We start from the raw sequence: 13,090 nt of genomic DNA on the forward strand, positions 1-13,090 counted from the left end.
TTTACATATTTTTGTTTGACGCGCATGTACTAGAATATGTACTAGAATACTAAACGGCAGGGATGGGAGGCGTGTACAGGGTCGGAGAAAACGAGCCCCCAGTGTAAGAGAACAGGCCTCTCAGGACTTGGTCCACGAGCGTCCGCGTTGATAGGCCTGCTTTAACGTTTAATGCACTTTATTTCCTAGATTATTGAACCAGATCAAGTTAAGTTGATTTTTTTTATTCGGATGGATCCGCCAGTGACGATCCAACTACTATTTGTATATTATAATGCGTTTCTTCTTCAGATCGTTCAACCTGGTGTTATACGTAACGTCTCTACCGATCGAAGTTTCGCGATGCTGAAGGCAAGAAAATCAACACTGCAATCTTTCAAGATGCAGTCGTAACTGTTCGATAGCACTTATTATGCAATTGGAATCGATTACACGCCACCAGGCGCAGCGAGTATGCATTATTATAAATAAACATCCGCGTTTCCGCATTTTCTTTTACGAGTGAAACAGTCCCGACGTAGTTGACTACTCAAGAAAATTGAAATAGCAACTGAAGTATTGTTCGACTGCCTTGCTGGGGCGACGATTGCTTTATCACGGTTGCAAAGGCTCTTTAAACGACATCGCGTGTTTTGCCGCTGGTAAAGTATAATTCGTCCGCGAACAACGCGTGCAAGATCCACGTCCTTGCCGATCCTGTTCTCGCAAGTTCGTATAGTCATTGAACGCCTATGCTAAATACGATGTGTCACGATTTTTTACGATCCGGTAGTGTCAGTCGTTAGTGGCAAACCGGTATCGTTCATGTCGGGGGATTCCGCGACCGGTCTCGCGCGAATCCCCCGACATCGCGCTGCGCTGGAAGGGAGAGGGGGATTCTCCAACATTATATACTTAATTCCCCACCTCGTTCCCCACTTACTCACCAGTATTTACCGTTTTATGAGACATTTATCCGGAAATTTAGCGGATGCTATATTTTTCCACTCATTAATATTCCATCTGATCATCGTTGTCTTAGAACACTCGTGATTAATTCGAACGTGCTTTAAATACTTGACGATGTAAGAACATTTATCAGTATTTTTTGTTATAACATTGAAACATTCGATAACGCAAAAAGTAGAGGAAAATTTTCTGCAGCTTATGATGAATCTTTTTTCTGCTCTTTTTTTTTAAGCAATTAATAAATCTCCGTTAGATTTACACAATTGTGACAATACGTGTAGAGCGAGAATAATAATAGTTATCTAGATTGTAAAATATTGATATTCTTATGTAAGTAAAAATTACAAAATATACAGGGTGTCCCATTTTAATTGAAGATGTGGAAAACCGTTTTAGACAAAAGTTGTAGGATATCAAGAGAGACAAATAAAATCAATTTTTGATTTTTTCCTCCTTTGATATCCTATAATTTTTGTCTAAAACGTTTTTCCACATCTTTCATATTTTTCGAGATATTTGCATGAGGCATTTAAAATGGCATACCCTGTATAAGTAATTACTATTTTATTTGTCGTGTTTGATATTTAATTTTGCGTCGTATTTATATTCATGCAAGTCGCAGCGTCTCGTAGGAACATCAGAAGCTCGCACGGCGAATGGATAAAATTAGATTTAGCATATCTGATACAACCAGATACGTTGCCTATAAAACCTATACATTCGCGAGAGGGATGAGTGTGTATAAGTTCGAGACTTGAGTGAATTTCACCGGTTCTCACAGTCAACGGCCTTGTTCCGTGCTCAAGGTTGAAAACTCCACGCAAATTATTTTGCGATACGCAAAGTATTTCCGGTTTTTTGTCGCCCCGCTTGCTTTCCTACCTTGAACGAAAAAAAAGAACGGCATGTATTTTTTTCCCTTGTCAAATTATATAAATCAGCATCTAATTTACTATTCAGGAATTAAGATCGATTAAGATACAAACTGCTGGAATATGTCGATAAATATTTTATAATACGTGGTGACAAGCCACTTAAATGACAGAATTTTATAATAGTATCATCCTTATTGCTTAATGAAAAACGATACATTCTAAGTTAAATATATCGAATAGTTATTGCGTTCCGACTTCCGACACATATAGAAGCTATTGAATTATAAATAATTAAACCTTGCAAAACTCGATCGAGTTAATTAATTCTCAGTTAGAGATTTAAATCGACAACGAAATTCTGACGTCGCTCGAGTAATTGTAAGAGTAATTACATTTTCATAGCAGCACGGACCATCGTGTCTTAATTGATTCTCACACATTTATCTCAGAATTCGCATGCACTGATTAATATCTTCTCTTTCGGCGTGTAATCGTTTAATACACGTTGTCACGGACTACGAGCACATTGCCGACTGTGCACACGTGTAATTTTGACTTTCGACGTCCCGTTAACCCCGTATCGAAACGTATTCGCAGTCAACGAAGCTTGAACACACGGCCATCTGCATTATCATGATAGCGGGTTTCCCGATTATCCGCCCGTTGTATTCCTGCGGCATCACCGATATCGATTATAGCGACATAATCCGGCGTCACTAATTTGGCTCGGAGCCATCGTCGTCGTTTCCATTCCCCCGTCGCGTCGTAGAGAGGAAAGACACTGGATCTCTCGGAGGTAAAAATAATAAAATCGTTGCTTGAGGCAGTGTAACAATAACTCTAAAGTCAATGTACCGTAGAGTAATGTTTGCATTTCAAAGTAACTTTTTCTTCTTCTCGGAAATATATGTCTCGTATGCAAATAACGCGTAATATGCATTTCAAAGCTGGAAATATTTAGCGTCTTTTTATATTTCTATAAATAATAAGCAATAGATAATACGCAAACATTATCTGATGAGTTTTAAAAAGTGCAGAAATATTAAAAAACGATATTTGTGAAATCGACATTATTACAGAAAATTTTCTGATCTCTTTCTTACATTGTCTGAATAAAGATCTTATTATATTTTAACAGTAAAAAAAAATCACTTTTGTGAAATGCTTAAAATGTGGGGAGAAAGAAGTTTGTATAAAATTTTCAGGGAAATGTATTTCTATTTGAGTCGCGAGGAATAAACGCATAAATCAATACATAAAAATCAAGATTTATGGTTGTAATCAGTGTTAAGGTCAGACTCGTAAATCGACTTATCATAATTAAGTAAACGCTGCGCTTATTACCGTATCGTTTTGCGCATCCGTCTTATTGCACTATCATTGTTCTTAATTAAATTAGGCGTAAGATTCTTATAAAACTTTATATCGATAGTTCTGGTTCGGCACTATTTTGATTGACGTATCACCAATCGTCGTAAAAGTTCGAAGGATTTAAAATGCGCTTTGACGCAAACAAGTGTGCAAGAATATCTCTTGAATAAAGTAGGTAGTTACTGAGTAGTTACTGTAAGTAGTTACTGAGAGAGCGAAAAGAGATGTTTGCTTCGAATCTCGCGCGTCTGAAGAGTCAAGTTCGCGATAATCGGCACAAAAATCGGATCGACTTCCTCAAACATTTTTTACAGCAACTTAATAAATCGTCGATAACGTCAGTTGTTTTTTTTTCTAATTTCTCCGGTATCTGCAGTTTGTATAAATTATCAATCTGCCCCCGTTCACCATTTATTTATGCGCTATCATGGCTGACTAGTGATAACTGTTGCTATCATACGGGTGGTCTATCATATACGCACGTGTTTCGATCACGTTTCCGTCCGCGTTGACGCGCACGCGTTAATTCGCATTCACGACGCTGGCAGACGATTTTAAAAGGACGCGGGGACATTGCAAGATCACGCTATTTCGCCTCTTACGTCACATTATTACGCATTAAGTTGGTTCAAATATTCATGTATTTATTACGCAGTCTGCGTTTGTCAAGACCAATTTTCTCTCACAATACGAAAGATTGCCTGTGATAAAAGCCAATTGTCGAAGCAATTTATATCGCAATATATCCATATATATTTTTTTTGTTTCAAAATTTGGCAAAAAATTAAAATTAAATTTTATTGGAATTATTCATAAGTATGGTTATTCATAAGTATATATTATTCATAGGTAATTATTCATTGATTTCATAGCATTTTAATGTGACTCCTTTAAATATATTTTCCGGTAAAATTTATTTTTTTTGTAGATAAGAAGTGAATTGTTACATTATTAAAGAAACCGGTTACATATTTTGATAAGTTACTGCATATTCTTTTGTATCAAAGTGTTTTAAACAATCATAAAAGAAACCGTAACTGTGATAGCTAATTGAAGAATATATGATGCATAAAAATTGCGTGTTACGATCTCACACTCGAACAAGTATCTTAATTGTACGAGATATCTTATGATATGTCTATATGACCTAGTGTCACGAATACGATAAAACGTAATTAATGGCAAAAGATATCTATCACATGCAATGTCATAAATGCTCTATGTGATCTATAATGTTTTTTCTTTTCCTTGACAATAAAAGCGATTGTCAAGTTTAGTACATATCAAGTGAGCAAGTTGAATACACATTAAGTAATACGTATGAAGGTAATAGTTCTAAGCTAAGAATTTGAAGATTTTTTAAAATGGAAAACGGAATATATATTCTATTGATTTGAACTCAATTAATTTTAATTTGTCATTAAAATTTAAAAACTTAATTTCTGTGATATATTAAATAAATATAAAATTTATTAAAATAAGATCCATGTAAAATTGAGTAAAAGACAAAGTTTCGAGGCATCTTTTTGCACTTCTTGATATTCAAAAATCTTTATTTTTCTAACTTATCTAATTCTTCGTCTTTGTTAATTTGTTTTTAATTTATCGAGCAATTGAATGGAATGGCGTTGCGCAAAGTTCTATGTATAGACAATTTATAAATATTTCATGAAAGATTTCGATATTATATTAAAGGTTAACATATAATTTGATATTGATATATTCTGCGGTTATTGGGACTTTCCGATCTTGTGATTTTAAATTAGCATCGGTAATATAGCCCACGAAGTCTATTCGCACACATTAATATTTCGTATGTGGTGTCGCATTGGAATTTTTGCATTTCATCTCCGATTTCGACGCGAAACAGGCGAACGATCGTGACGGCGGGCCAAAAAAAGAAACTGCCTATGTGTATGAATAATTATGACGCGCAAGTATGACGCGACTGAAGACGATAGCTTGCGGAAGTTTAACGACCATTGTGACATTCCTGTTCGGCTTGAATTATGCATCGGGAATGCTAATCCATTTAATTTTGTCTCAAGGATAAAAAAAATTTACAGTTGTCAATAGTTTTTTTGGCAGATAAACCTCTTTCCGTTATCTTACTTTACATACAATACTGTACTATTTATCGCGCGTAACTTGAAAATAATCATTCGATAACGTGTATTCAGCAATGTTTATCAGTCTAATTAGGATTTTTTTTTAGCAAAATAATAGTTGAATGGTATATGTATAATTACTTCAGCAATTCTCTAGCAATTATCGAGCGATCATTAAAATTGTGGGAAATAATAGAATAACTAAATTGATATTGATTCATTCGTTTGCGCTATACTTTTCCATTTCCTTATACAATATACCTTGATTATAGATAAAACAAAATCGTTGTTTTTATGTTTTCCTTTTTTCCCTATCTTTTTTTATATTCTAAAACTGTCAGATCTTTAGAAATAAATTTCTATATGCATAGTTGTAAAGTTGAAGAATTATTTCTAAGAAGATAATGGCAACCCACCGAGAGTATTTTGCCATGAGAACCCTTCTATAGCTGCTCGGTCATCAGTGTTAAATTGTAGATGCCATATATCTGACGGACACAGATATATTGCAGAGGGGTCACGATGTTCGAAATCGAGCAAAACAACATAAGATGAGAAGGTTGAAGAATGCATGATTTCGTATTCTCATTTATTATGCGAAAAAGAACGAGCTGAAAAAGGGTAAATGCCTCTGTGGCGTAAATGCTTGATTAGAAAAAGTATTGGTTTTGAAAGATTTTACAATTAAGATTTATTAGCCATTATCAGCTCGCAATAAGTGACATGTTGCAGATGTTGCTTTTAGTATTGTGAAAACAGAGATCTTTACTGCTTTTTTGTAGGTGCACAGGATAATTTTATGTCGTTCTTTAGAACGACTATTCAGAACTTGTAATTTATTTTTTAGTGGAGCTACTTAGAATTTATAATGCAGAATGTTTAGAACAAAGAATGTGTATTAATTTATACATTTTAGTGTTAATATATAGGAAGCATTATCTATAAATAAATTCTAAATATTATTGGATAATATTTATCAATAAATGTTTTGACATTCTGTCAATCGACTTTGCGTCAGTCGGATTCAATCATTTTTACGGAGAAAAATGTATGCGGATAAATCGTGTTGCAATATTTGATAGTAGTTATCATAACGTATGAACAACAAATGAGAAAGTCATTCGTTAAGAAAACAATTTTTGAAACAGTTGAGAGTCTCTGGTTAATTTATGGTTCTCACGTGATTCATTTTGAATCACACGCTTGGTCCATCATAATTAATGAGAATTCTTTCAAAACCAGATTTCGAATTTTTTCTGTGTGTTTATGTCGGAATCGACATGTTTATGTCAGGGCGATATGGAAAGTACATTCGTATCTATTTTAAGATACATAATTAACCATCTATTTTTCTGTAATTGCAACACGCTGAAAAAAATGCAGCATGTGTTGTTATTCGTTACAACAGGTTTTAATGAGATTTTAAATTTCAGTGCGCTCGCAAACACAAAGTTATCGCATCGCGGGGATCGCGGCGCATCGTTAAGATTCATCTTATGCATCATATAATAATGGCGCACTTTTGACGCAAATAAAGGAAAAAACGATCTTGTTTTATGAAACACTTTGTGCAATTAATATGGAATCCTACATAATAACCGCTTATTAATTCTCTTCCAATAATCCGCGTGTTGATCTTATATTCAAATACCGGATTATGAAGGAAACCACAGACGCGTGATTAATTGCTATGACGTAGGAAGTGTGAGATACTTTTCCACGTTCTGACTCTTCGTATCCACGTTTGATTCATTTTTCGTGTAATCATCTGTGAAACGATCAAAAGATACGATTCCACAAAGTCACGAGATTCACATTATTATTCGTATACGGCACACGCTAAAGTGTGACAATATAATTTAATTTAATTTGTGCTAAAATAAATAAAAAGAATTTTAATTTACTGCGAAGACTTCTCAAGAAGATTCTATAGAAATTATTTAAATATGTTTAATATTTCTTCATTGCAGAAGAAACTCTTATATATTTACATAATTGTTTTGCATAAAAACTGACGGAATTCTAGTTTTATATTAATTACAAAATATGCAAACATATTTTTTGAGTTATCTGATTATTCGATTCCAAACTAGAAAATTATTAAACTCGTAATAATTAAGACCCAGTAAATTTGTTCAGACAATTTATGTAAATGTTACCTATATGCTACATAAAAATTTCTTGGACAATTATTAAAAATAATATCAAGTTTATGCGAGAATTTTCGAAGATAGTTTAATTTTCTTATTGCAACTTTCATATTTCTAAAAAAATATCCTTTAAAAATTAAGCATTACAAAAACTACAGAGAAAAGTAATATTATTAACAATGTATAAATGTTTTTTGTTTGTTTAAATTTGTACTATATGAACTATAAACATTACATACTACTCGAATCAAATATTTCCTTTGACGTAAATATCACAAAAGAATTTCCACGATATTGTTAGGATTGTGCAATTTTTCCACTCATAATTTCTGCTTCCTCTATAATCGAGGAACGCGAGAAGTATCATTTTTCTATAATAATTATGCTACAATTATACGGAACATGCGCGTTATCTGGCTTTGGTCTGTGGAAAATCTGTTTAGCTCGACTGTTTGTGTGTGATTAAGATACGATAATTATAGTACATTTGTCATAATTTGACAGCATTAATTTAAAAAAAATGTTTTTATCTGATTTTATACGGAAACAAAAACGAGCAATTTATTAAGTATGTCATTTGTAAAATACCTATTTGCGATATACATATATAAAACAAAAAAAAATAATAAAAAATCTAGATATTATTTGAGAAATTGGACAGCTAGTTTCTGATGAAGATAAGTTACTTGAAAATTAGTAAAAAATTAACTGAAACATCATATTTTAAAATGTCATACATCAATAATACATAAAATTATTATGTAAATTATATTAATTACGTCAATTCTCTTTCAGAAGCTGTGAGAAGCATTCGCTTCTTGTATTATAAAATCAGCTTAGTATATAGTCTTTCATATTAATATATAATATTATAACATAAATTATAATATTATAATATATTTATTATATTATGATATAAATTATAAAATATATATAGATAATAATAATATAATATATAATGACTTATAGTAATTTATAAGTTTGTGCAATATGGATAATAATTGTTTTTGAAGATATATACGTGGTTCATCAATAACGAGAAAAAATACAAGCAATTTCGCGAGAGAAGTTCTCGCGATTTTTTTTATCACAAACGATTTATCGGTTTGAAAAATAATAATGATGAATTACGTACCTAAGTTCAAGCGAGCGCTGCGCGTCAATAATGGCTGCGTTGCAAAGCAGTCATTTTCTGCGAAACGCAGCCAATATTTTTAAGTAAAATGTATGAGTTAAGGCCATCACCAGTGAGTAACCAGGAACAACCCACAATACATTTTACAAATATTGATCTTATAGTAAAATTACGTTTTGGCCGTGTCGGTAATAAAACCGGTGGCAGATCCGCCGTGTCCTCCGTGATCTTCTTTATTCCTTTTGTTACATACCAGGCTTCTTCTTGGTACCATTGTCTGACTACTTCTACAACCCTCCTCATCTCCATTGAGATTATACCTGAAAGATGATTTCGCAGATTTCGAAACTTGTTCCTTTGATGGGTTTTTAAGCGCATCTGGCCCAAACAATATAAAAAGCCACAAAAGTATCTAAAGACACGTTCAAGGAAAAATTTTAATCTTGCATAAATTTAGATACATAGATTGTTTATAATTTAATAGTAACATTTTGATTTCAATTCTTTGTCAAGTTTACCGAATTTATCATATATATTTCTTAATACGTTTTGATTAACTGAATAAATTAATTTTTGTTGATTTTATTGTTTTGTACTTATTTTTTTTCATTGTTTGCAGTTGACAGTATCGGCTATAAAAATAATTTATTATTTAATTTTTCTTGTAAAATACTTTAAAAAATAGTTTATTTTTATTTATTTAAGTTAAATGTTATAATACTTATATCAAATTTTGCATAAAATAAAAAATTATAAATAAAATAAAATAAAATTTTAAAATTACAGGTAATATATTATACCTACTATATATTTTCTTTCTCATACAAACGTTACGCTAACGGAATGTTCTCTTAATAAATAGAAATGATAGATTATAAAACAACAGTAATAATGAAAATCTGACCAATTATATTTAGCTATATTGCATGATATATTTTATTAAATACGATTCCGTTATTTTCTACATTGAAATCAAAATATCAGTGAGCGGCAAATATTGCTACTTGATCATCGCCTAAACGAACTTGTTCGAATCATACATGTTAAGCAAGAACGATCATGCATAAGCAATGATTTAAAATAAATAGAAACAAAATTTGTTTCCAGTTGGTTACGGTCTAATTGTAGCGGGAAAGCAGATAATATTCAAATATTCTAGGTAAGTAAGCTAGGAGAGTTATTAAAGTGTCATATAATTGATAACGTACATAAATTGTACAATAAAATGTAGGTATTAGAAAAATTTAAGTTTTTCTTATTCCTTTTTTGCTTTCTAACGGGCTAGGTACTTAACAGTTTATTTGCATTTAATAAATCTATCTGTTAATTCTTACATTGCTAAATAAATCTTATACAAAATATTAATTTTACACATAAAGTTTTCTAAGTGGGACGCATTGCACAGTAGAATTTATGAAATGCAGTCTATCTTTTTTTAGATTCTGTTTTTGGAAAGAAATCAAAACAATAATAAAAATAATAAAAAAACGCCATTAAACAATCAGGATTGGATCTTGGTTATCCAATAATGTTATAATATTAGAGTAAACTTTACGTACAATTCTTCATAGTTTGCTAAGGCAAAGAATTGCACGTAAAATTCACTCTAATAATATTATTAGGCAACCAAGCTCCAATCTTATCGCTTAATGGCGGTTTTCCTTAATTTGATTGTATATCATATATTCCACTTAGTTATTGTATTGAAATAAAAAGACTTATATAAAATTATTAAAAATAATTATTAAACTCCTTAATTGAGAGAATAAGCTATTAGATATCGCATTTGATATTTACACAGGCGTTATTTATTGAATTAAAGAAGGCGTTAATTGTGAGCAAGAAAAAGTTTTAATTTCATTCAATTTTATTACTGTTATCATACAAGTCGCATTTTACTCACGGATAATTATTCTAATGTACATCAGCATTCTGAGAATTTGCGGATGCACACACACTATACACAGTTGAATCGCAGAATATTTGCGACAAGTGAACGTAGAACGCAATTCTTGACGGCCAACGTCTCCAACAACGTCTGTTCGTCCACTGAGTGCAGGCCACAGCTCCCGATCCTTATTCACAGCCGTTCCAACAAAATCTTCGGGTGATAACACCACTCAAGCCGCTAGATAAAGACCAAGATCGACTCAAGTGACCTATTATTTGTTATGGATCCGTGGGAGAAATTGCTATCCTGCATGATGCTGTTTATCGATGATCGCCGATGTACCGGACGGGGGTTAAAAATGTATAACGGAAACGTTCCGGTACATTTCTTCCATATCCTTATAAAGTTCAATCTGATCTACAATTTTTCAAAGTGCTTGCAAAGAATTATACATTTTATTTCTATGACATTAGTCACTATTTCAAGTATAGCTCTATGTAGAAGATGTATGAAAGTCAGTAGGTACGCTCTAAAACCGAAAATTCCCATTTTTATTATCTTTTCAGCATTCTATTTTCTAATCTTCTTGGCAGCAGAATCTGAAAAATATGTTTAAATCCGGAATATTTTTATAAATAAATTTTTAGATTTATTTTTATTAATACTTTATAATTAATGTTATTAATTATAAATGAAATGATAAATTAACAATTTGTTCTTAATATAATACTAATTATTTTTCACGGATAGAATCATTAGTGACAAATAGGTGGACGATATATTTTATACCAAGCCGCTATATCGTCTAAAAGATACATAAAATCCTCTTACAAGCAATACACAAATTAATTAATTAGCATCGGTATAATTAATCTAACTACAAATTCTATCGCGCTGCTTTGAAATTTATGAGGATGTTCTGCAATTCTTCCTAATATCGTGTTAACCCTCTTATCAGACGAGAACATAGGTCACGCGTCTGATTATTGTTACAGTTTTATCAAGTTTAATACCATGCACATTACAAGCGATGTATACAGAACGTGTTAACTCGAGAGCGTGTTAACTCGGGAGGGTGCAGATTCGACTAATTAGTACATGCCTCTCAGTCATTTTGATAAAAATTTATTTTTGTACATTTCTGCATCGCAATTAATTAATAGTTGACAAAAACATCTTAAGAATTAAAATATATATATGTAGTAATAAACAACGATAATTTTATTACCTATATTTTTTTCTTCCCTTCTTGTCTCTTTTTTTCTTCTTTTTTTAAATATATTATTTTTGTTATATACATTTATTAATATAAAATAAATTAATAAGATGTTAAAGTATTTTTATGTTTATTATTGATTAAATTTATTAATAAAATTATGTATATTTTTAAAATTCGTATAGAACCAGAAAGAGATACAGTTACAATTCTGTAATCCTAATAATCCTGTATTGAGATAATTAATTTTCCTCTCGTTATGTTTTAAAATTAGTTGATATTATTTAAAAAAATCTTTTATTTCACGTTAATTACAAATATTTATTATATTGGAATGTTTGCAGTTTTAAATTAATGCCACGTGTATAGCTAGCTGTGAAGAAATATGTGTAAATGTAATACTTATTGTAATGTTATTCAGTTTATTAACATAAAGAGTCTATTAATTTGTGTATTTCGGAATTTCGTAAACTTAATTCCGAGGTAAGAAACGAATATCGAAGAATGCACAAAAGTCGCATAAAGGAAAAGACTCGCAACTAAAATGCTGTGTAATTGTCTTATAAATTCAGTGAATAAGTCCGTCGAGGAAAATATTACTTAATTATAATTGCTTTACGATATTGCGATTTCATCATATATGAAATATCAAACGCAGGATACACTCTCGCAATCAATGTGCTCATCCTGTGTCCACGAGAGAAACGCGAAACATTCTCGTAATCAGGTTTAACAACGAGAATGTATTTCGCAGAAAATAGGTATATACTGGTTTCAAACGAAACATTTTAACATAACTTTCCATGATAAATTAATTCGTACACAACACATTTCTTAAAATTAATTAAGAAAAAAAATCACGTAAGTTTCTTTTACTAATGTTAAGATAAAAAGGATATCAAATAGTTGCTACAGTTTATTAATTTCATATTATATATATTATAGCAATTTTATTTTTAGTGTCAAAATAATTAAATATTTATAAAAACTATATATTAACATTATTTATAAAAACTATTTTATTTTATTAATATATTTATTATACACTTATTTAATTTATAAATTGTTCTATTTCTTCTAGTAATTACAAAATTATTTCCTCCAATGCAATAGTAACATTTATTTTATATTGAATTAGTATCAAAAGAATAAGATTTCAAAATCTACCCATTAATTGCAAATATATTTTATCAATTTTTTTCTTTATATCTTGAGTGACGAATGTTTCCTTTCATCCTTTTCTCGCACAACATTTTATCCTGTTTACGTTTTCCTTTCTTTTCCGATATTTCTATCAACTTCTTGCGTCAATTTTTGTTTATCTTCGCTCTTATTAATACCACTCACTTGAGATTTCTTTATTTTGCTCTTCGAAATATCTCTTCTTTCTTTTCCC

General features: G+C 31.1%; 1 protein-coding gene across 1 annotated transcript in view; it reads right to left on the reverse strand.

Moving 5' to 3' along the window:
• LOC112462263 (scavenger receptor class B member 1-like) overlaps positions 1-10,700 on the reverse strand; it is a 38,421-nt gene extending 27,721 nt beyond the window's left edge. Inside the window, exons 1-2 of the mRNA XM_025027953.1 lie at positions 10,491-10,700; positions 8,761-8,907 (exon numbers count right to left, since the gene is read on the reverse strand). Of these exons, the coding sequence (XP_024883721.1) occupies positions 8,761-8,907; positions 10,491-10,518 (175 nt within the window). The 5' untranslated portion in view covers positions 10,519-10,700. The remainder of the gene's footprint in view (positions 1-8,760; positions 8,908-10,490) is intronic.
• Between the last annotated feature and the right edge of the window lie 2,390 nt (positions 10,701-13,090).

Source organism: Temnothorax curvispinosus, unplaced genomic scaffold (assembly GCF_003070985.1).
Source record: "Temnothorax curvispinosus isolate PA1 unplaced genomic scaffold, ASM307098v1 QBEX01012135.1, whole genome shotgun sequence".
NCBI classification, from domain to species: domain Eukaryota; kingdom Metazoa; phylum Arthropoda; class Insecta; order Hymenoptera; family Formicidae; genus Temnothorax; species Temnothorax curvispinosus.